At 38.7% G+C, this 25,647-nt stretch overlaps 1 protein-coding gene across 3 annotated transcripts in view; it reads right to left on the reverse strand.

The window, feature by feature from the left end:
• Positions 1 to 257: 257 nt before the first annotated feature.
• The window catches only part of AFG2A (AFG2 AAA ATPase homolog A), a 327,373-nt gene continuing 301,983 nt past the window's right edge, over positions 258 to 25,647 (reverse strand). For all 3 annotated transcript variants that reach the window (XM_004474658.3, XM_071214813.1, XM_071214823.1), the window contains one exon: positions 258 to 1,075. In XM_004474658.3, the coding sequence (XP_004474715.2) occupies positions 899 to 1,075 (177 nt within the window). In that variant the 3' untranslated portion in view covers positions 258 to 898. The remainder of the gene's footprint in view (positions 1,076 to 25,647) is intronic.

Raw genomic sequence — 25,647 nt, forward strand, 5'->3', positions numbered from 1 at the left:
TTGATAATCAGGTATTTCTTGCCTGACTTGCTTTTCTAGGAATTTTTGAAGATCTACAGTGACCAGGTTTAAGTACACATTCTTTCCATTGCCACTTTTGAAATGGAAGTCAGAGACTCACCTCACTTTCCAAAAGCATGTTTCAAGGGTATTTACGGTATATTGAAGTGTCAAGAAATCCTAAAGATAAGTAACACAGCATAAATGCACATACTTAGAAAGCAACACAAGACAATACGATTAAGAGAACATTTTGGTTATCTTTGAACTGAAAAAGTTTATTGGTAACCTGAAATGTATACAAGTTAAAATATGAACAATTCATGTTTTATAGATTTACTTATAGCATTTTACGAAAAAAAATAAAAATAAAAATAAAACAAGGCTACTGCTCTAGGCCTGGACTGAGCTTACATGTCAATTTTTCAAAATTTAAGGGGCATTAAACTTATGAAATAGTTCTTAATTTTTTTTCTTTGCCATAGGTACAGGTTAAGAAGGGTAAAGAAAAAAAATTAAGTGTGAGCAATAACAAGAACAAATACATATTTGGAAATTAGGTCACATAAGCCTAATTTGTGTGGTGTGTTTGGCCATTTCATTGGTTGTCTATCAAAAATAAAGATTTGTGAATATTTTTCACTACACATCTATCCCTTCAAAATTTCCAAACTTTCCTATGCTTTTCATAAAATTTATGTCCATAGGTTTGGCAGGGGGAGGGGGAAAATAAATAAATCCTAAAAAAAACCCAAAAACAATAGCTTCTCAATTCCAGTGTACCTATTTTAGACATTTTATTGTCTTTTAAGGATATTTTGACCACTCTCAAGATGAAATTTAAAAAAGAAATTTTGTCTAGAAAGGATATTTTAGCATAAGGAGTATATATATTTTCTCAGAGTGTATGCAGTCCACTGCTCTTTTGATAATCTTCATAAAAACGTCTCAATGCCTCAGGAATTCTAGGTATCACAATGCTCAAGGCTCGAGTAAAATGTCTTCTCATAATGCAGTTGGCTTGAATGTCTTCTTCCAGGGCCAAAAGAGCTGCTTCTCTACAGACAGCTATAATCTGAAATAGAAAAAAAAAAAGGCGGGGTGGGGGGGTTAGGAAAAAAATATTCAACACTTCTTTTAGAAACTTAACATTCCAACTATTTATCTGTGCTAACTTGTACAACTATAAGCACATTGCTAAAATTTTATCTGCAAGAGTTACTCTGCTTAAGGTTTTCAAAAGATACAGAGTAATCAGAGATGGAGCTTATTGTCTGTTGGTCTATCCATCCATCCATCCCAATTCACTCAGAAACAGGAGCATTAAAAAGATGTATACCATATGGCATTTTTTCTTAAGGAGCTTACAATTTTAATGGTGGAACAGACATGCACACACATACTTCAATACAGGGCAACAAAGGATGAGTGTGTATGTATGGTGGGTGGAGGTAGGAACCAAGTGATAAGGGAGGGCAGAAGGAGGAGCTACTGTGATGTAGAGTGAGGTCCTGCTCATCAGCACAACTTGTCTTAACACCAAATTTCCACATTCCTTTCGACCTTTGATCTATGACTAATATGTAAAAGCATTTCTTTATGTGTATCTCTTTAAGGAGTTCTTAAGTCTTCCAAGTATCAGATGGGGTTGTCTATGTTATCTAGGAGAACTGCATTAGAACAGAAAAGTGAATTCTGTTTACTCAGCAAGGAAAGCTGGAAGAATTGAAAAGAATCTGGGGAGGGGGTGAAAGTGGATGGCAGAGGGAGGGATAGAGTAGGCGGTAAGAAAATGGAAGGGGAGGGAGGTTCAAGTCTCAAATCCTGAAATGTGTTTTTAAGCTCCCTGGACTTCAGACAGCCGAAGCAGGCTGATGCCAGTGTCACTCTAAAGACACATTACCGTGGTGGAAAGAGCTTGTGGGATAAAAAGAGAGACTGTGATTTTCGGGGCAACAGGGAAAACAGTGATTGATACGGACTCTGCCCTTATATTGGTAAATGAAAGGGCCAGCTGAAACACATTTGTCCAGCCATTCAGCATACTTTCTGTTTGTTCACTTACTGAAAAGGGTTCCTCAGCTTATGCTGGGCTAATGGCTGCCAAAGCAGTTTAGTAGCCTTTTAGGGGATTTGGCAGCATGGTTAGGAATTTTTTGAAAAAACAATGCATCAAGATTTAGATGGCTTTGTCAAATTATGAAATGTAACTATTAGTGATGTGCTTCCTTAATGAGTACTAAGATAACTACAGCGGTTACGCATGTTAATGTGTTTTAGAAAAGAGAGTAGTTACCAAGTTGTTGAAAGAAAAAGTGAAACCTTTTTAGGGATTAGTAAAACTACTTCATCATATATTCTGGAGCAAAAGAGTTATTTGAAAACAAGCATGTGATAGTTAATGATCACAGTAGAGCCCGTGAAATGCTCTGCACGGTAAACTGGCTATCCAGTGGTTACACTGTGTTCCGAGATGGCCTGAACAAAGGGAGGTGAAGGGACCAAGTGGTGGTACCCAGCTCCCTCTCCCCAGTCTGAGCAGTAAAAAGTCTGAAGAACGACTAGAGGCAAAAGGGACTGAATTTCCTGATGGTTGAAGTTCTCTTACTGAGACAGTACAGGGAATGATTCCTTAATGGGACTTCCTCCTCAGGCTAAGGAGAACAGAAGTCACTTCCTGGTGCCAATGCCATGCTTTGCACACTTCATAGTTGATATCTGTCTTGGAGAATACAGGGCTTAGAGCATGTGACTACAAATATTTATTGAGGACCTACTATGTGCTAGATAAATAGTAATTACTGTATTAATTGCTATGTAATTGGTGCCCTCAGATTTTGTATAATGCAGTGATGTGCAAAGTCTGATGGAAGCACAGCAAAGGGAGTGGCCAAATGGCATGTGACAGGTGATGATGGCTGTGGTAGGAGAGGTGGGTTGGGTTAAAGAAAGAAGGGAAATGGAATGCAAGGCTTCCTAGATCCTCTCACTCAAAGCTCATGGAATTTGGTTCATATGGTCCAACGGTGCATGGCTAACACATCTGGCACATCTGAGAAAGGGAACCTACAGTCTGGTAGGCATCCCCTCCTGTTACACAGTTATCAAATTGGGAAGAAATGATTGTACTCCTCAAATCACTGGGATCTGAGATAGCTGAACATGGCAAGGCAGAGAAATTAGGTAGTGGGAAGTGAAAGATTATTTAGGCAGGTCACTGACTGAGGCCAGGAAGGCTGTCTTTGGGGTCAACTCCCCTGAGCAATTCCTCTTTGCAGATCAACTTTCCTTACTCAATACCCATAGATTTTTCTCTAAGGTATAAATTGCTTTTTGCTTTTACATGGCAGCTTCCAGAGCAAGAACAACGGGGACACTGGTGGTGAGATGCGGCTAGAGAAATAGCGACCACTTAAAAGTTGTGCGATTTGGGTCTCTAGTATATGTTAAAATTTGAGAGTAATTCCCCTACTATAGTTAGTATTGATCTGACCCCTAATAACCATTCCATCCAATTTGAAGACCGAAAAAATTGTGAGATAAAAAAATTTAGACAGAATTTTGACCAGAACACTGAGAAATGTTTTGGATTAGATAGGAATGACCTATAGAACCTTTGAAAGGAAATGAAAAGGGAGACAGAGTAGCTGAACAATGGTACTCAAGAACCTCATATAAAGGTGTCTTCTTTCCTAGAGAGGAAGTAGCATAGCTGCTCCCACTTCCTGGGGTGGCAGAACTCCTTAGGACTCCAAATGCCTGAACTCAACATTGGCTTCCACAAACATTACCCATTTTATTTACAAGAGTTGTCCTGAAGAACCAGTCAGGCAGGCAATCCCTTTCACCACTTTTATTTTCCTATATATTTACTTAGTAATGGTCTACTAGTAACTGAGATAGCTATAAATAGGACTGCATGAATAATTAGTCACTCTTTCATCAGTCAACATCTATTGAATGGCTATTCTGTGCAATAACTATATGAGGTCAGGTCGAAGATCCAGAAATGAGCAAGACACTGTATCTGTCATCTGGTGCTTATAGGTTTGTGGGGGATGGATATAAATTAACTGCAATGTGTGGGATAGTATGAGATGTACTGTCAGAGAGGCAAAGGAAAAGAGCTTTGGGTGTGGAAAGAAGGGAGAAATTACTGCTGGCTTGGGAGAGGCTTCAAAAATTGAAGTGGGAAGGACAGAATTTAGATATATGTATATGCAAAGAAAGTACCCTTCTGAGTAAAAGGAATAAAGTAGTAAGCAGAGAAATAGCAAGGTAAGAATAAAGAGATCAGGGATCACATTGAAATAGCCTTAGCTGGCAAAACAGTGAATTGAAAAAAGTAATCCTATCAAAATATCACAAAATCTAACAAGGATAGAATTTTCAGAAGTCACATGGGCCACAACAGCAGGGAATGCAGGTCAATGACAGTCATCTCAAAAGCGCTCAACCAAATCCACAAGCAGCTGATACACAAACAGCTGACAGAGCCTAACTCCTAAAGGTTTCTTTGTTTTTATATTTCCCTCATGAAAAGGCTTCTTAGCAGAAATTCCAAAAGAAAAAGCATTAATTTTTTATTCTCTTCTTCTAATACAAATCAAAAGGTAGGGCTAAAAACAGAAGCATTTTGGGGATGTCCATTTCATGATGACTGGTTTCTATTTGCTCTGGGAGCTACTCACTTTGGTATGAGTTCCAAGATATGATAAGCTAACTATTTCCCCAAAAAGTACAGCTTTTCTGGTCAAAAATCTTCACTGGCTCTCATGGCCCATGTCAGCATTTCCCATGTGATACTACTTGTCTGTTCAAGAATAGAAGCATTCCAAGATTAAATAAGTTTTGGGGAATGGTGTATATACTCTATTCTTTATAATGCACAACAGGATTTTAAACATTTCTGTGAAGCCTAGCAATGCACATCTGTTTAACTTTGTATAACTCAATGTTTCCCACAGAACTCCTCTCTCCCCCTTTTTTGGTGGAATACCTATAAATGGCTATCCTTAGTTACTAGTGACCTTTAGTAAACATTTTGAGAGATGCCAACTCCCATTATGGACCTGCACAATATGGTACTTGACTATCTCATTTCCTTTTTTTCCTTTTGCTCTCCTCTATTTCAGAACAGAGCAATCCAGAAGGGAACTAAGGACAGAGACATATGGAACAGACATATTTAAGGATGGAGAAGAGGGAGAGAAGGCTGAGCAGAAGGAGAGAAGCTGAGAGAAGGAGGAGGACCAGGTTGTGTAACAGAGGCAAAGGGCAGCAACACTTGCAGCAGCCACAGCACATCCATGTGCTCTGCAAATGGTCAATGCATGCTTGCTGAAATCAATGGAGTAGTTCCTTAACTATAAACAAATTTTCAGAAGTGCATGTTATATATGTCTTTCCCCCGATTTGGCTAATATTATGCAACTTTTATTTATATCGGAAGCAATATAGACTACGTAAGTTATACTTAAGTTTTTGGAATGAAGATAAAGTCAGTAATAAAAATTGATGTATAAACATAAACATTTCAAGAAATGCTTTTGGTCTGGAGCACTGAGTTGAGTTCTGATTTTAGTTGTTTCCTTAGAAGTAGTAATAAATGAAAAATTCTAGCAAGACTACTTCTATCGTCCTATTATATTTGAGGAATGTTTTCTTAGGTATCAAAATTTGTTACACAGGGACAGGAGCTTTTTTGCTGTGTAAGAGAAAAATACTGTGCTGGAATTGAGAATAATTCCAGGGAACGTACAAACATTGTAGTAATATACATTAGTTGGAGAACTGAAATGGAAGCTATGCTTTAAAAAAAAGTATGCCAATGGTGATCTATTGTCTTTGATGAAAGTAATCTGGAATTGATTAATTGCCGAGAGATTTTCCTTCCTGCATTAAGCTTTGGAAAGGTGAGGTCTTTCTAGACAAATTTGGCATCGCTTCTCTCTGTTTGTGAATGAGTACTATAGAAACTGAGAAGTTTGGCTTCAATTTAAACTTTAAAGTAATAAGGGTCTTTCTCATTACTATGTATAAAGTTTGCAAGAAAACCTAGAGGAAGGTGTATATGTGTGTGTATCTATATACCTATATATCTAGTGTTCACAGGGACCACAAATACTGATCATTCTGCTAACATCACATTCAAAAACCAGACAGAGTCTGGGACTGTTTCAGCGATAAGGGAGTTCAGTTGAAATTTTCCCATGAGTCCACAGAAGAACCTCACTGAGAAGATGTACAAATGAATAGGCGAATTTGAATTACAGACTGTCTGGAATGTTAAACTTACTCGTTTAGAAAGAAAACCCTTGGCCACTTGAGCTCCTTAACTTCTTTGGCAAAAAGGAATTTGGAAGCTTTCCCCTAATCCCTTCACCATCTTGTTCTCTTCCTCCATAGGCTGCAGACTAGATCATTTAAATGAATTATTAGCCAACTACAAGCAAGGTTGCTTTTGCCATTAGGCCATAAAAGCAAAAATGTTTTGGCTGGCTCTGCAAAGCTAAGAGTATGTATTCTGTGTTCTTACTCAGTTCTAAGTAAAAAATAGATACCTAAGCTTTTAGAATATATATGGCTTGCTGCAAAGGTGAAAATATCTGTTTGGGAAAATGAGGGAAGGAGACAAAGGGCTAGCAGAGTAGGCCCAAAATCACACTGTTAGAATTAGACAAAGATGTTGTCATTTTGGTGGCCATGACACCAATTTATTTGGTGCTAACATGTCACAGATTCTTTCCATCATATCTGACCAATAATATAAAACAATAAGCAGGTACTCTCTATGGACGATTTATGCATATGTGAGATGAGTTCTTAAGAGGTAGGAAAGGAAAAGATTTTCAGTGAAAATGTTTAGAAATCCTCAAAACAAAATCCCTGAAAAACTACAGTGAATAATTTTTCTTTCAAATGCAGGGAAAAAAGTAACTCAGCAAAGAAAGCAATGGGACATGAGTATGAATTTTCATGCCATGCTTGCCCTTGGAAAAAGCAGTTCCTTTGGAACAACAACAATATAGCAATAACTGGATTATATGTGACAACTCCACTTGTGAGGGGCGTGGGGAAGCAACTCCCCATGATGAGAAGGCTCTTGACCATTGAACCTTGGGAAATCTAATTACCTCACTTTTAAATGCAAAAGGGCAAAAGAGGCAATTGTGCAGAATTCTGAATGCCATGAAGAATAAGAACAATGCTTTACTTCACTGAGGAAAAAATGAAACCTCTTATACATAGCCTAGGAGACAAGAAGAGTTGAAACAGGTGGCTCAGCTTAGCAAAATAGAAACAGGCATCACTAAAATTAAAACCAACATGGTTTCTTAGCAGGCAATAATAATTTTAAAAAACAATGTGAATAAAGAGTAACAGTCAAGACAAAGAATGTTCACCAAAAACTAATAGGAAGGAAAACATGAAAATGTCAGGCATTGCTTTGGATATCCATCCTTCCTATGCTGTAATCCCTCCCTTGTTCCTACTAGTTCACAGTAGGCTTACCTTCTTTCCCGAGGCATTGAGAGATTAGGAACTTAATAGTAAATTTAAGCCCAGTCACTTCCATTCCCATATAAGACCTGGGTAGTACCTATACTTCCTTGTTCTATGTTATAAACAAATTATGATAATGATAACAGGAAAACATAGCTCCAAGTGGCACATAGGGTGGGCAGGAAGAGATATTACTGTAAATTGGTCTTTGGAGTATGTGGAACTTACACTGCTCACTTCCAATAGGGATGCTGAAATCTGAATTAACTTTCAATAATCTCAGAGATTATTTGCATCCTGAATAAAGGTGGAAAGGTAACAAGAAATTCAGAAGACAGCTTAAACAATCAGCTGAAGCCCTGTATGGCACCCATCAGTCCCCCTCCTCAGCCACAGGGGCCAGCCTTAAGATCTGTGGAGAAATTGAAGTTAGCAATTTTAAATGTGCCAGAAGAGGAAGCTTATTTATAGAATGACCGTAAAGGAGGAGGAAAAGTGGCTCTTGACAGCTGAATTGACAGGCATAATTTAACCAGCACATGGCAGGACCACTTAAAAGTTCACAGGAAAACTACAATGGCCTAATAGAGATTGCAATTAGAACAAAGATATAGCCAGCAGCAATTTCTTGCGTGACTGGTGAAATGCACAGTACAGAATAGACTTTTTGGAGAGATCAGGCTGGAGAAGAGAGTAAGCAACCAAACCCTGTACTGTGCAGCTTCAATCTGAATCCACACAGAGGCAGAGATACTCTCTCCTCCCGGCTCCAGGGAGGCAGACTGGCTGCTGCTCCTGTTGTTTGGCAGGAAGAAAGCAGGTCTTGCAGTGAGGCCTAAATGTGCTTTTCAGCTCCTTTGTATTTCAAGTGTACGAAATAGCTTTAAAGAATACACCAAAAGAAATGGGCTTCAGTGCTTAAAAAAGGTCTTAGGTATTTTCAAGAAAGTGGTTTTGTTAAAAGCATCTTCTGTCTGGAACACCTGTGACCTGTTGAGCTTAATTGGGCTGCAGCTGGCGCTGATTGTGCGCAGCCGCTGGAGGGCCCGGGCTCTGACATTGTGTTCAGGCCAGTCCCGCCCGCCCCCTCGCTTTTCTTTTAACTTTCGCAGCCCCGCGACCTCCTTCCCCTGAGTGTCTGAGGGATTAGAAACCCAGTAGAGAGTGGTGTCCTGCTGCTTGTGAACAGCATGCACTGAGGTGCTTCAAGGAGGAGGCTACCTGGGAGATTATGTGCTCCTGTGGATGCAGAGAGCCCATTCTCCCCCGACCCCATTGAACCGCGCTGAAAGGTGGCTGAATGGCCGGGCATGAAAGATGGGACTGAAGGGAGCGCAGCAGGCTTCTGTCTGCATAACGGCAGATGGAAGTCTGACTGTCACAAACACAACCAGCGAGCAGGGCCCCTAACTGCTAAGAAAGCAGCTCAGAGAAGGAAACAGGGCTGGAGAAGGGAAATTTGGAGGAGAAACAAGCGACAAGAATTTAAAGTCCTCAAAAATGCTACTTCATCAAAAAACTTAAGTGGTTAGGCTAGAAATGAGAATTCTGAAGGCCAGATTTCAGATTTAAGGAATTACAAAACCCTTGTTCTTGGGCTGAACTTTATAATAATTCACCTGGAATTATGTTAAGGTCATACTACCTAGAATGCCATACATTGTATAGAGTCAAAAGAAAATGAAAATTTCTGTAAAGCCACATACAAAGCCTAATGACATTAAAGAAGGGAGAAAAACTTGGTTGCTTACTTTTGCTGATCTAAAGTTATTTTAAGATCTTAAAAAATATTGCTGAGGTATGTTTATATCCAGTGTGTAACATTTCAATACTTGTCAAGGAGAAGCCCATAATAGTTTTTGCTTTTTAAAAATTTAAAAATGGAGTATTCCACAAAGGTTTGGGGCTGGAAAGATCTCCAGTTTTTACTGAACTGTTCCGGCATATGTTTCTAGGACCATCTGTGGGAATTTTAAATGTTTCTAACTTTAGCTGAACCTTTGAACTATTGGGGTGGGAAAGGAGTGGGACAAGAGAGCAAAGAAACATTAGAGGCCCCCAATCCAGTCATTTATTCAAGAAATCCTTATTGACCACCAACAAGGTGCCAGGCACTAGGGAATACAGCAGTGAAGAAAACAAAGTCTCGCTTTCATGAAACAAGGTGTGCAAAGTACTGGCTGATCTCTTTAACATTTAGTGTAAATGTTTTCCCTGGGATGCATTCCCTGAGGCAACTTCACTGCTCACTCTTGCCTGATTGCTTTCGGACATTTGTGTTATGTTCTCATAGCAGCTTCTGCTATTGTCATATGACAACTGTCGGTATATAGAGTTATTTATGTGAAATGTCTATTTCCCTCACTAGACTAAAAGCTCCAAGAAGGCTCTCCAGCTTTAGTTCTGTTCAATTCCCCAAACATTCCAGTCTTGGTATGTTTAGTTCATCTCTTGACCGACCACCTCCTTGGGAAGTGAGAAAAAGTCTCCTACTGAGGTCATCTCTGAACAGAGTATGCATAAAGTAGTTTTTGCTTTAGCTTTTTTTAAAAAACAACAACACACAGAACCTCTACTATAACAACTGCTGCCAGTTGTCTACTATGGGTGAAAAAGGCAAAAATGTCTCAGGCACAAGGAGTCATTCTAAATTTGGGTGTGTATTTGTGAGCCCTTTTGGGGCTGATGACCAACCAACTTATAGAAGAGACAGCATCCCTTGGGTAGAAGCACCCACGTGGGAGAGCTTGAGGTTTGCCTCAGACAAAGAGAGAAGAAAAGGGTAGGGGACTTTCTTGAGAGAAGAAGAAGCAAAATTCAGCTACCCAAAGGCTCTAGGACCGTTCCTTAAGTCTGGAGGGTTTGATCTGCCTGGCCAGTATTTGGGGAGTTTGGAAAGGGGGAAGTTGGGGGAAGGGTGAGTGTGGGCAGAGGAATTAAATCAGATTAATATATCCTATGCTTCCTCATCCTTCTTCACTGCCAGCTCCTGCCTCTTGCCCCACAAATACACATATAAAGCTGCCCCCTCTGAAACTCTGTAGTTTCAGGGATGCTGTGGGTTGCCTTCTTTGGATTTTGCCTAGCTTGGGATCCTGGACTCTTTGAAGTGGTTGAAGAATGGAGAAGTTGGTGGTTAGGGTCTTTCACATCTTTGCACCCAGTCTTAATCTGTAATGAGCTGCTTTCCTTCCCCTCCCTGCCTCCCCCCCTCTCCCACAATTGTATAGAGCCCAGGTCTGATCAGCAGACTTGCTTGGCATCCCTAAAATTATTTTAAAGAGTATGGTATGGTATTAAATAAGGACAATTTGCAGCTGGTAAGAGACAAATGGTATGCAATGTCCTGATGTGCAAACTCTAAGCATACCATTAGCACACAGACAGGAAATGAGAAGGCACTATGATTATTTCTCTTATACTTAATTTATTGATGTCATTCTTACTGACAGTAGTATTCTTGAAAGAAACAAAACACTCTTTTTTTCCATTCTGTCTTTGTTACATGAACTAGATACTACTTCAAGTGATATTTCACCTGTTTGTGGGTTTATTACCCACATAATAAGGATTCTTAACCTAGAGTCCCTGGATTCCTAGATGCGTCTAAGAATATGCTGAAACCCTATGAAAACTTTTTTATGTATATGTATTTTCTAGAGAGTCCGAACCTTTAATCATATCCTAAAAAGGACCCATAATCCAGAAAAGGTTAAGAAACATGGCTCTATAATAATGGTATTTTATACTTCCTTAAATTCTATGTATACTTCATCATAATACATACTTTCTCCTCTGCAGATAATTTAGGCCAGAATAAAATTTGGCTAGGATTATCACATAAGAATTAAAAAATGGAGGTGATCGTAGTAGACCAGCCTAGCAAAATTCAACAGCTGTTGCTGGGTATAACTAAATGCTTATTTAAGTCTTTATTGGTATGAAGAGGAACCTAAAGCTCTATATCCTATTTATTAAAAAATGAAAAGGCAGGAATAATAAGGTAGTAGACCACAAACTTAAGCATACTATAGTTATGGAATGCAAAACCCAAGTTCCCAAGATAAGATTAGAATTTACAAATGTCCTGTATTAATTACATGCATTTTCAATTAATCTGTAAGTATATTTTTTAAAAAAATGAAAGGCATGGAGGTTTTGATACTTGGCAAAAGCACTACATACTGGGTATTTAGAAACTTATGAACTCATTTCCTTATCTTCAGAATTATATGGGTGGTCTTAAAAGAAGTGAGACATTTTGAACTCTATTTCCTGCATGTCCACTAAAAAGGAAAAACATTTTTTTAAAGGTGTACTGGTTTTTAATCCTTCCAGAAAGCCAATAGTGAAATGCAGCTCTTGCCTTTTAACAATAAAAGTATTATATATGTGAAGTAACTTAAAAGACATGACAATGGCTTGTAAAAGCCATGCAGGACAGTCAGTTTCATTATAGTTACTCTTGGTCCAGGTCAAAGTGGAGAAAAAGGAGGAATCAGGTTATGAAGGCTAGTCTAATCAAAATATATTCATATTTTTTTTCTTCTGATCACTAAGTCCATTAGTTAATAGACTATCAAACCTAAACACTTGTTCTTAGCTACTGCTACTAAAAATCCTAATAGGAGTGTAAGATTTGTGTCTAGTTCAGAAATGTGAACAGCCAGAAAGTCTCCTAAGGAAAGACTGAAAAATGTCTACTAGTAAAGCCTAAGATAAACACTATGAGAAAGGCCATATTAGTAGACCACAGATATGGAAAGGGTTATGGAAAAAGAAGGGTATAAGAAATTACTTGTTGATAATGAATAGACCATGTTTTAAAAGTTTACTTTAAAAGATGTATTAATTAAGTTATCACTTGGTGGGACTGACTGGCACCAGAAATGCAGTAGTTTGTATATTTGAAGAGCTGATGGTAAATGCTTAAAGCATAGATTATTCACCAAGTTTTTAAAATCTAAAGCCATAAAACTGAGCGAATTTCAGAATGTGTATTTACTTGATCTCAGGACTGAATCCATGCCCTTTACATCATTTTAAACTAAGTGAAGTTTTCTCACATTGCTAACCATTAAAAACTGTATACTGGAAACAGACCAACAGACATTTCTAATTGAACAGAAAAGATTTTTCACAGAGATGTAAGTCAATGGACACAAGGGGACGAAACAAGAAAAACTATTTTGCAATCTAAGTCAATGTATTCTTTACTATGAAAGCTACAATGTGCACATAAGAGCACACTATAATGTTATAAAGAGGAGAAAAGTGAAACAAGTACCAAGAATTTCTTTTTGAAAGTATTTTTTGATATGGAGATCTAATCGCTAAACTTTTGAAATGCTACTCCTTGGTATCAAGCACCTTTATTTTAGCATGTTGGCAATTGGAAATAAATCCAGACCACCTTTGGTACAGTATGCTTAAGAAATTGTACACATTTTATAATTACACTGACGAATGTGAGAGCCAACAGAAATTTTGAATTATTTTACAGGTCTGTCCTATCATCCTGCCCAACTCTGTTCTCATTGAAATAAACATATTTGTGTGTAAATGTGTGTGTGTACAATACAGTCATTTGCAGATGCACATAAATTCACAAGATGTGGCATTAGTTTAAGCACTACATTTACCACCAAGCAGCCAGAAAGCCCAGCATTTGATGTGTATCTTTTAAAATTAACTAGGCTGTTAAGGTCCCATCACTCTGGCAGAAACCCAGAAGAGCTACGCCTTTAGCAGAAGAATTCTGTAATAAAACGAGATTTTACATGCCGAAACAAAATATTTTAAAACCTCTTTCTGATGATTGCTCATTTTAGTAATATTTGTGGAATTTAAAACCCGTTCCCTATATACAAATACTCCTATGGAAAATTATGCTAAGTTTTGGGTTAACCTCAGAATTATCACACTTTTATATCAATCTTTTAATGAACATTTTTTATTTGTTTCCTTAAAGAAGAAATCTAAGTCCTGAAAAGACTCTGACTATGTATTCTTTAACTGCCATAATAAACACGACCTGGCTGTCAACCAAGAGGAATCATGAGTAGTTTTCACACCACTTTTGTGAATGCCTCTGAGCAAGGTAGATTACATACTACCTCAGTTTCTCTTATTTCTCCAAATACATGCAATCAGTTGGTGATATCGTCAGTATATTAGGGTTTGACTGGTAGGGACAGAATCAAAAGGGGGAATTTATTACAAAGATTCTATTAGGTCTAAGAGTACCTAAGGACAGGAGTGTGGCTGGGTCTCAGTGGATCAAGTGGAACCAGGAACTGGAATGCTATCAGTATTTTCTCCCATAATTTTTATCTTGGCTTCTCTCCCCACTTTGGTTTTATTCCTTCTTCACTGCAGACTGACTTCCCACACGATAGAAAACCTGGCCATCCATCACTCCTATGTTTTGTATCCTATACCTTTAGCCACCCAGGAGCCCTCATTTTCTCAGTTTCCATAACTGCAAATCCTGTAAGGAAGTCTTTGATTGGCCTACCTTGGCCAGCTGTCCACCCCTGGTTGTCACTATGACTGGAGAAAGAGTACCATAAAGGTTCCAAACTGAGTTAAGTCATTTCCTCTATACCAGATCAACTGGGTGGGTGTGTTGTCACACTGTGATGGTATGGCAACTTCCAGAGGACCCAAATAGGTTTTGTGAGTGAGGAGGTGAATATCCTTGGGTAGGGCTGGGAATGTGGGTGACTCAAGAGAAGCTTATGTTGATTGGTAGAGAGAACAAGGGAGAGCATATAAAAAAGTACACTCTCTCCTTCTCTTTGTATTATGTAAACTCATATGTGTATTCACCCTGCTTTCTCTCAAATACTGACTTGAAGCCCTGAGATATACTGTTGATAAGGTGCCACTTCTGGAACTTTTGTTCAGGGGTGCAGTTGCTTCCCCACTTCTGCCAACTATACTTCTGAAAAACTGCTTGGCATGCAGCAGTGGGGTCACTGTGTATCTAGCTGCCATTTTTCTTACACCATGCTGTTCTTTGGGATCCAGATAACATTTTGGGCCATATGACAGATTTCTAGGCCACAGGTATTACCCGAAATAGGATAAAGTTTAAAAGTCTCAAGGGCCACCATTCTTTTAAAATAACCATGTATCTATTAGAAAAATTAATGTTTTTCTGTTTGAATAATGGCCCAAGTATGGGTAATGGTCAAATTTAGAAAAAACTATCTTTGTCTGAAATCTATTCTCTTTCTTGGCAACTGGAAGAGTCTCAATGAAAATCAGAAGAGAAAAGCAAACAAGAACTTAACTTTTAAGTGGGGAGGGAGAACTCATGAATAGCTAATAGATTACAAAGTAGAGTCTGAAGCTGTTCAGTTTGGAAGTTTATGGAAACTTTTATTTGGAGACAGTCCCTGAAATTCAATTAAAATTGTGCATGTAACTAGAAATGTGTGTTGACAAGGCTTAAGGAGGGGGTGAAATGAGGTGGACTGCATTCCAAGTTTGAAGAACTTTGGCTTCATTCTTCCAATCTGAGTGGCTGAAAAATAATTTGGAGTGTCTTTCATAGCAGTCCCAGCCCACTTTGTAAACTTGCCCAATTCTTTCTCCCTAGAGTAGTGGAGAAAGAGGAGAGAGGAGATTGAAATCATATGGGAACGTTTAGGGAGTGAATAATATTCACTTCTTTTCTCTCCCCTATCACTTAACTTGCTTTTTTTTGGGTAACCATGGAAAATTCAAACATATACAATAGCAGAGAGAATAGTTTATAGCGAACTGTCATTCATCTGTTATCCAGCTTTTATAGTTATCAACTCATGGCCAATCTTATTTCATTTACACTCCAATCCTCCCCTCCAACATTGCACTGAATTTATTAAAGCAAATCCCAGAATCATAATATTTAAACCATATTTGTAGCATATATCTATAAAAGGATGTTTTTTAAAAAGCATAATCACAGTACCATTATTCCATATGAAAAATAGCAATAAGTCCTTAATATTATCAGTATCTAGTCAGTGCTCAATTCTCAGATGTATTTCACATAGCTGATTTGTTTGAATCAGGATCAAAATCAGATCCACACATTGCATTTAGTTACTATATTTCATATCTAAAGTATTTCTCTCCCTCTTTTTCCTTACAATTTATATGCAGAAGAAACTGAATCATATACCCTATATAGTTTCCCACATTCTTTATTTTGCTGATTGTATATTTGTGGTGTTATTTAACATGTTCCTCTTTCTCTTGCATTTATTGTAAACTGGTAATAAGATCCAGAGGCTTGAGCAGATTCAAGTTTTTTTTTTGGGGGGGTGGGGAACAAATACTTCATAGGTGATGATGAAATGCATAACTATGTCTGGGTTCCCCTCTTATTACGGGTTAGTTAAGTCCCTGGTGATTGCCCAGATACTTTATTTCATCAAGGTTTGCAAAATGGTGCTATCCTAATTCTTTCACTCCTTTTTCCTTTATTAGCTGGAATATCTTTATAAAGGGAAGCGTTCCCATCAACTCCTGCCACCTCTTTTGATAAATGTTAGCATACTATTCAGACTTTTCTCTGCCTTGCCTTTTCTGAGTTAACAATTTATCCTATCCAGAAATAAACCCTCACCTATGTGGTCAATCGGTTTTTTGACAAACTTACCAACTCCATGATAACAGCACAAAACAGTCTCTTCAACAAATGGTGCTGGGGGAACTGGATATCTATAACCAAAAGAATGAAAGAGGACTCCTATCTCACTCCCTATACAAGAATCAACTCAAAATGGATCAGAGACCTAAATATAAAAGCTAGGATCATAAAACTACTAGAAGAAAATATCAGGAAACATCTTCAAGACCTTGCAGTAGTGGTGGTTTCTTGGACCTTACACCCAAAGCATGCACAACAAAAGAAAAAAATAGATAAATGGTATCTCCTCAAACACTTTTGCACCTCACAGGCTTTTGTCAAAAGGGTGAAAAGGCAGCCGACTCAATGGGAGAAAATATTTGGAAATCATATGTTCGATTAGGGTTTAATATCCAGAATATAGAAAGAGATGTTACAATTCAACAATAAAAAGACAAACAACCCAATTAAAAAATGGGCAAAAGACATTTGTCTAAAGAAGAAATACAAATGGCAAAAAATAAAATAAAACACATGAAAAAATGCTCAACATCGGTAATGATTAGGGAAATGCAAATCAAAACCGTAATGAGATATCATTTCACACCTATCAGAATTGTCGCTATTAAAAAGATAGAACAACAAGTGTTGGAGAAGATATGGAGACATAGGAACGCTTATCCACAGTTGTTGGGAATGTAGAATGGTACAGTCACTGTGGAAGACTGTTTGGTGGTTCCTAAAGAAGTTGTATTTGACATGTGATTTGCCATGCAAAGCCACTATGGTATATACCCAAAAGAAATGAGAGCAGTGACAGGAACAGACATCTGCACACTGATGTTCATGGCAGTATTATTACTCACAATTGCCAAAAGTGAGAAACAACCCAGGTGTCCATCATCCAATGAATGGATAAACAAACTGTGGTGTAGTCACATGATGGAACACTATGCAGCTTTAAGAAGAAATGAAGTTGTAAAGCATATGACAACATGGATGAACCGGGAGGATATATGTTGAGTGAAGCAAGCCAAAAGGACAAATACGGTATGATTGCATTACTGTGAACCAAATATACTGTGTAACATACTGTATGATAAAAAATTATATGTATCTAGTACATTTAATTGAGAAATGTTTTTATTCAACTGTGTTTTCTTTTTATTTCTTAAGTATTGTTTATATTTGTAGTAGTTTGATATGGTTCATGAATTCCAAAAAAGATACTGGATTACATTTGTAAACTGGTCTGTACCTGGGTGTGATTAAATTATGATTAGGGCTTTGATTGGGCCGTGTCAGTAGGGTGTTGAGTCCCCACCCCTTGATGGGTGGGGACTTGCAGATGAAAGACATAACAAAGGACAGAGTTGGAGTTTTGATGCTGGAGTCAAGAGCTGGAGGACTGGGAAGTAAGCACACAAAGAAGGTTGGTTGTGAGGAAAGAGAGAAGGCCCTGGGAAGAGAAACATGCAGTTTGCCTAATAGTGTACAGGTGACCTTGTAGACAAACCAGAGGAGCTGAGCTGAGAGAGAAATGAACCCCAGGAAGAGAGGAACCCAGGAAGCCTGAACCCTGGCAGATGTTGGCAGCAAACTTGCTCCAACACATGGCAAAAGACTTTGGTGAGGGAAGTTACTTACACTCTATGGCCGGGTAACTTTAAGCTTCTGCCCCAAATAAATACCCTTTATAAAAACCAACTGATTTCTGGTATTTTGTATCAGTGCCCCTTTAATATTTTCAATTATTAAATGTACAAAGTAAAGTAAAAAAACAAATAACATACACCAAACACCCCAATTTATTCTATAAGTGATTTCATAACTATTCATAGAGCCATTTCTCATTTACTTTGCAGCTGCATAGTTCATTCAACCAGGTCCCAAGTGATGGACTTTTGAGTTTCCATTTTTTTGCTCCTTTTTTCATTTTAAGATTTATTTTTGTGTTGATCAAAGTCTAAAGACAGTCAAGTAGGACAAAAGTCAAATTCCAGCAGGGAGGAATGAACCTAGTAAAATGCTAAGTTGTCAGGAACAGCAATCATGGGCTTAGGGAAATGATAATAGGAAAATTGAGACTATCTTACTTATCCAGGTGATCCAAACAGGGTTGGTTCACCTACATCAGCATTTCTTTTAAAGGAGGTACTGGGGATTGAACCTGGGACATTGTACCTGTGAAGCAGGTCCTCTACCACTGAGCTACACCCACTCCATGCTACATCAACTTTTCATCTACATGGTAATATGCTAGGACTAGCTTTGAATTTTCAGAATATCACATGCTTATATGACATAGACATGTTAAATGTAAACATATTATTTTGTTTTTTCTGTCTTTACTTATCATCTCTCAAAGAATGAGCCTACACATATGTCTTCAACTATCACTCCTATGCAAATGATTTCGAAATATTCATTTTTAGCTCAGGCATCTCTCCAGGCACCTACTAGCAAAGTATCTGACATCAAATGTGTCATCTTGATCTAAAAACTGCCTACTTAATTGCTATTTTCAGTGACACACCATTCTCTCAATTATTCAAGCTTGAATCCCCTGGTAAGAGGTCCCTTTTTCTTTGCTCCTGTACCAGTTAATCTGGCCCGGTGCCCTGAAATAGATGTTGGTTTATTTGAGGTCATGTGAAAATGTAGAAATGACAATTCTAACCGGGTAGCTTTAACTAGTGGGAGAGGGTCTGTTTGAATGAATGTCTAATGGGAGAGTGTTGGTTTGAATGGCTGTTTTTAATAGCCGCATCTTATCCTTGGCCCCAGCTTAGGGACAAAACCTCGGATAAAGACTTTCTTGCCATTTTGGTTAAATGTGAGTATTTGGGTAAAACAATGAATATGTGGAAAAAAGCAAGCCTGAGATAAAAAAGACCACAAAGATGGGGACAAATAAACCCCAATTAAACAAATGAAACTGATAAATAGGCATGGGCGCTATAAGGAGAGTGGGTGACTGTATGTGAGAGCAGTTGAAGTATCATAGAAGAAACAATTTAGGTTAGGTGTGAAAGACAGAAAAATGTTTACTGAGGAGAAATCAGGTCAATCTTTGGTATTTGTGTTTTTTTAAAAAAGATTGATTTATTTATTTCTCTCCCCCCATCGCCCCACCCCGGTTGTCTGTTCTCTGGATCTATTTGCTGCGTGCTCTTTATCTGCTTCTGTTGTCAGTGGCACGGGAATCTGTGTTTCTTTATGTTGTGTCATCTTGTGTCAGCTTTCCGTGTGGGTGGTGCCATTCCCGGGCAGGCTGCACTTTCTTTCGCGCTGGGTGGCTCTCCTTACGGGGCGCACCCCTTGCGCGTGGGGCTCCCCTATGCGGCGGACACCCCTGTGTGGCACGGCACTCCTTGCGCACATCAGCACTGTGCATGGGCCAGCTCCACACGGGTCAAGGAGGCCCGGGGTTTGAACCGCGGTCCTCCAATGTGGTAGACAGATGCTCTAACCACTGGGCCAAGTTCACCGCCAATCTTTGGTATTTGAAAAGCTCTCATGTAGGTGGATTAGAACTGTTCTAACTTGTGAACCTCTAGGAAGGAGAACTAGGATGACCACTGCTGTGGGAGACAGGTTTTTGTACAATAAAAGGAAGAAATATAGAAATAACTTATAAGCTGGCCAAATATGAGGTACCTCTAGAGGTAGTTAGTAAATGACCATAAGGCAGGGATACTGTAGATGTTATTCCAGTGTTGGAAAGAAAGTTTATTTACACGGTAGAAAAGGACTTTCAATATGTTGCCATCAAATCTACTGCTTCCCTTCATTTGTACTGGCATAGTCAACTTCCCTTCCGTTTCAACGGATAAATTCTCTGTGATCCTATCTAAGATGAGTACTTGTATTTATGCACTGGATTCCATTTCCTCTTTCCTAAATTGAGGACTTCGTTGCGGTGACTGTCACTGTAATATATAATTAACTTTTCCCACTAGCATAAAAACATGTTGTAATTTCTCATCTTAAAAACATAATCTCAAGAAATAAAAACACAATCCCTCCCTTGTCTTTGTTTCCATCCACCACCAGCATAAATCCTCAAAGAATCTCTTTATTTGCCCTTCTCTACTTCCTCCTTCCATTTTTACTTAAATGTTCAAAGGAGATTTTTGACTCTATTATTTCACTTCTGCTGAATTGCTCCTTTCAAGGTCAGTAATCCAATGGTCAATCCTCAATTCACTATATCTCAGCAGCATTTGATGCCAATTGCCCCTCTCATTGTCTTAATTTGAGAGGTAGAACAACCCCAGTCTCCTTTACTCCAGCCACCCTGGCTTCTTGGCTGTTATTGAACATACAAAGCACAGTCCTGCTAAGAACATTTGCACTTGTTTCTTTTCCTTGGAATGCCATTCCCTTGGATAACTAACTGTATGGTTCAGTTATACAGGTCTTTACTCAAATGTCACCTTTTCAGTGACCACCCTGTTTAACCCTGTAGCTTCTTCCCGTAATCCCCTTTTCTCTGCTTTATTTTGCTCCCCTTCCCTGACTGCCATCTAACATATTTTTACTTATCTTATTGTCTATTTCTGCTTACAGAAAAGAAGCTCCATAAAAAGTGCAGACTTTCATTTATTTGGTTCACTGATGCACACTAGCACTTAGAATCTTACCTGGAATGGAGTAGGTACTCAATAAATATAGGTTCAATGAATGAATGAGGACACTGAAGCCAATACATGAAGAGAATAAGGTCTGATATTTGACTTAATGTTAACTAAAGTTAGGACTTCAGTGCTAACAATTTGTTTTTTGACCTAATATGGAATTTATGCCTTAGAGCAGGTACTGTATTTAAGTTGTAAATCTGCTTAGACTGATTGTTAAAGCTTAACCAAAAATGAAAAAACAACTACTCCACAAACTTCAGAACCACTGAACTTGTATGCTCATGTTCTAATCTAGGTTCAGTAGAGTTAGCTTTGACTACTATTGATTTGAAGTGTGCTCTTGGCCTGCCTTCCACAAAACTGGCTGTACTAAATACCTCATAACCAAATAAAAATAATAGAGATTAAGTAGAGATTAGAGCTAAATGGAATGTTAAATATAGCTGTCAGCTGTGATACTATTTTATATTCCTGAGTGGTTGCAAATAATTCCCATAAGTATTGAAAGCGTGAATTCAGTCTATTTGGCCACCCCTCCCTTTCCTGACCCCTTCATGACCCTGAACACACTTTCCTGGGGCTTACCCCCAGAGGTGTCCTTAATGCAGGTGAAGAAAAGATGGTTCAATGTTCCGAGAACACTACATAATACTGAGCTCTACAAAAGTGGTCCACCAGAAAAGAACACTACATAATACTGAGCTCTACAAAAGTGGTCCACCAGAAAACACTACATAATACTGAGCTCTACAAAAGTGGTCCACCAGAAAAGCTCTACAAAAGTGGTCCACCAGAAATACTGAGGTATGCCTGATGAGGGGAATTATCTTTGTGACTTTGGGGGTGCTGGCACTTTAAAAAAGTACTCCATGTGAACTGATTTAGTTTTTCTAATGCCTCTCACCTCCAGCCCGGTCAATCAGTCAAATCCACTAGCTTCGGTACTCTCCTACCACAGATGCTTGCTTAGACCAGCAGTAGCCTAACCACTCTTTCCCAATTTTGTTCTTCAAACCCAATCTTATTTTTTAAAAAATATTTATTTATTTTTGTTTATTTCTCTTCCATTCCCCCCCAGCTCCCCCCCCATTCGTTGTCTGCTCTCTGTGTCCATTTGCTGCATGTTCTTCTTCGTCCGCTCCTATTGTTGTCAGCGGCACGGGAATCTGTGTTTCTTTTTGTTGTCATATTGTGTGTTAGCTCTCCATGTGTGCGGCGCCATCCCTGGACAGGCTGTACTTTCTTTCACACTGGGCAGCTCTCCTTATGGGGCGCCCTCCTTGCACGTGGGGCTCCCCTACGTGGGGACACCCCTGGGTGGCACGGCACTCCTTGTGCGCATCAGCACTGCACATGGGCCAGCTCCACATGGGTCAAGGAGGCCCGGGGTTTGAACCGTGGACCTCCCATGTGGTAGATGGACGCCCAATCCACTGGGCCAAGTCCTCTCCCCTTCAAACCCAATCTTGGGGAGTGGATGTAGCTCAGTGGTTGAACACCTGCTTCCCATGTACAAGTCCTGGGTTCAATCTCTGGTACCTCCAAAAAACCCATAAAAAACAACAAACAAACAAAAAATCTAATCTACTTTGCGTCCTCAAAACAACAAAAAGAAAATTAAAGGTTATTACACCCAGGGCAATGTACAATTTGCAGCAATGCTTCTCAGAAGCAGATAATCCACTTTTCAGAAATATTTTAGGAAAGAAAGAGCTAAGGTTTTGTAAGGACAAAACATTATATTATATTATAAAATAAGGCTGCTGGTTATTTAAGGTAAACAACTTTGAACTTGACTTTGATTTTATATAAATCAAAAGGTACCCATGTTAAGATAGATATATTTTAATGTTAGAATTTTAAATATATATTAATTGATCTTACTTTAAATAGTTTGCTGCTGACAGTATTTATGAACCAAAGGAAAAGTGATTCTTTCAAAAATAAGAATTACACCACACTTTCTAGATCTAAATATGGTTGTATGAAGAATTAAAATGCAATGATTTTAAAGGCTATTTATTTCAACTGTCATAGTGGCAAATTATAATAACAAAAATGGTATTTCATTATGTTATAAAAACATGATGATGCAGCTACAAATTTACCAGCTCTGAATTGAAAGAACACTGTAAAGTACTTCTTTTAGGGAAAAACACCTGCTCTATTCAACTCAACTCATTTAGTAGAGTGCTATGCTCTTGAGGTATATAAAGATAACTTCAAGGAGCCTGAAATTTAGAAGGGAGAATAAGACAACTATATAAATGCCTATTCAGGAAGTGAGGTAACTGACATATGAGAAACATAAAACACTGGGCTGGAAAGAATGATGATGATGATGACAATGATAGTTAGTACTAATATTATTACCACTGCTAACATTAGATAGATACCCAAATGTTTTAGGACTTCACATTTATTATGCAGTGTACTCAACAATCCAATGAGGTAGGTAGCATCCCCATTTATAAATGAAGAAACTGATGTTTAAAGCATTTAGCTAAATTAGTCCAACATCATTCAGAAAGGTAAGTGGTAGAGCCTGGATATAAATCCCTATCTGCCTGACTCCAGTACTTTGCTCCATCATATCAGGATGCCCCTAGCTCAAATGAGGAAGAGAAAACAATTACTAGGAGATCAGTAGCATCAAAGGGTAGATCCCTTTAGGAATGAATGACCTTCAAAGTAATTTGGAGATGTGGAGATGGTAGTATTGGTAGTATGGCATTTCAAGGGAGGGAATACTCACAAACAAAGGCACAGATGCAGCATAGGACGGGCTGTATGGAGGGACCCAAAAGTGCTCTGATAGGACTGTGGTGGTATTCAAACTGTGTTCCTTGCAGTCCTCTGTGTTCTGAGGTATCTCAGGAAGTGTCTCTGAGAAGAGAAAGGCTAAGAAAGTAGGAAGAAAAGAGATCCAGGAAACAGAATCTTGGGAATACTTAAGACAGCTTGATACAAGGGGGAGAAGTCTATTAAAGGGAGGAAGAAGTGGAGGAAAAGATGGCTTCAGGAAGGGGATATAGGTTCAGGTAGATGGGTCAGAAAGGTCTGGGAGGCCCAGGACCTTGATTACTAGATTTGGAGATAAGGATGCAGTTAGTGAGATATGCTCTGCTCTGTGTGGAAGGAGGGCTGGAGGGGCCAGAAAGCCTGAGTTTGAGAAGTGAATTAGGAGTGAGGAAGCAGAGGCAGAAGGTGTAGTGCACTTTTAAGAGTACTGGTGGTAAAATGGAGATAGGTTGTAACCTAAGGGTAACAGCGATCCAAGGGAGGTTTAAAAAGGAATACACTATTCAAAAGTAGTTGTAAAACATTAAATGATATTTCCAGAGTTAATTTTTAATTTCCTGAGTTCACTGCTGTAAAAATTTCAAACCATTTTGGCATTCCTATCTTGGCATGTGCATGAACTTAAATGTGAAGATAAATGTAGTAGCAGTTCAGACAGAAACCAAGAATCCTCGGTGAAATTACTGGAATGGTTACATTAAGTTCTCCAACTTCTAATACCCCAACAATTGCAACTATCCCATAATGGTTAGGGGATTTCCTCCATTAGGTAGAGTAAAAGGTGCCCTAAAATGATACACAGAAAAGTTTGTCAAATGGATACTTGCACACAAAAAAACCTAATAACCATATAATAATGATTACTTTTAAATTTCAGATATTTTCCATTGTCAAATAACTTTCATTTGAATTCACATTTTATTTAATTTACCTTAAATCACCCCCAATCATGCTCATGTCTACTACTGATGATTATATTAGACCTAAAAGTGTTCTCAAGCAAATGAAAAATACTGACTTCCATTCCTGAAAGTCCTGCTTCCAATTTTCAGGGGGAAATTAAATAATGTATAAATCAAATACTGGGCCTGGGCCCAGACAGCTGAACATCGTTTTGTCCTTTCAAGGCAAAGAGGAAGTGTCTGCTGTGGCAGCGACAGGCCAAGAGAAATAAAGCTTAACCTCAGCTCCATGTGAAAGTGATTTTAGATAATCGGGGGTGTCTGCAAATAGGTTAAAAAATGGGACCACATACTAACGGGGAACTTTCTATGGAAGTAAAAAAAATCTATCAAGATCCAATCCCTAGCTTAAAAACAAAATATGTTGGGGGAAATGGCATGGCCTTAGAAATTCTACATAAAGGTAGTAGAGGAAAGGGAAAGCAGACTGGGAGAAGAGGGCTGACAAGTCAAAGGAAAGTGAACCATTTACTATTTACTGCAGGCCCACAATTTGATTTCATTGTAACTGTAACTGCCAAATTCAAAATGAGGGGTGTGAGTGTGTGTGTAAAACAGGAAGATGTAGGGGAGGCAGGGAGAGAATATACTTAAGTATGAGGGTGGGGGGTGGTGGAGGGCTGTAGTGGTTTGAAGCTGTAGGTGTCCCAGAAAAACAAGTTCTTAAATTTAATCCATTTCTGTGGGTGTGAATGCATTGTAAATAGGACTTTGGATAAGGTTACTTCAGTTAAGGTATGGCCCACCCCAGTCAGTATGGCTCATAATCCTATTACTGGAGTCCTTTAAAAGAAAATGAAATTCAGACACACAGACAGAAAGCTGTGGAAGCAAGAAGCTGAAATCAATGAAACCTTGAAGAGAAGGGAGAGACCAGCAGATGCTGCCATGTGCCTTGCCACGTGACAGAGGAGCCAAGAATTGCCAGCAGCCAGTCTTTAGGAAGAAAGCATCACCTTGATGATGCCTTGATTTGGACTCTTTCCCAGCCTCAAACTGTGAGCAAATAAACTCTAAATGTTTAAATTGACCCATTTCATTATATTTGCTTTAAGCAGCCTAAGAAACTAAAACAAGGGACAGTGAAAAGATTTATAGCAAAGGTTGGCAA

The sequence above is a fragment of the Dasypus novemcinctus genome, chromosome 1 (assembly GCF_030445035.2).
Source record: "Dasypus novemcinctus isolate mDasNov1 chromosome 1, mDasNov1.1.hap2, whole genome shotgun sequence".
Classification (NCBI taxonomy): Eukaryota; Metazoa; Chordata; class Mammalia; order Cingulata; family Dasypodidae; genus Dasypus; species Dasypus novemcinctus.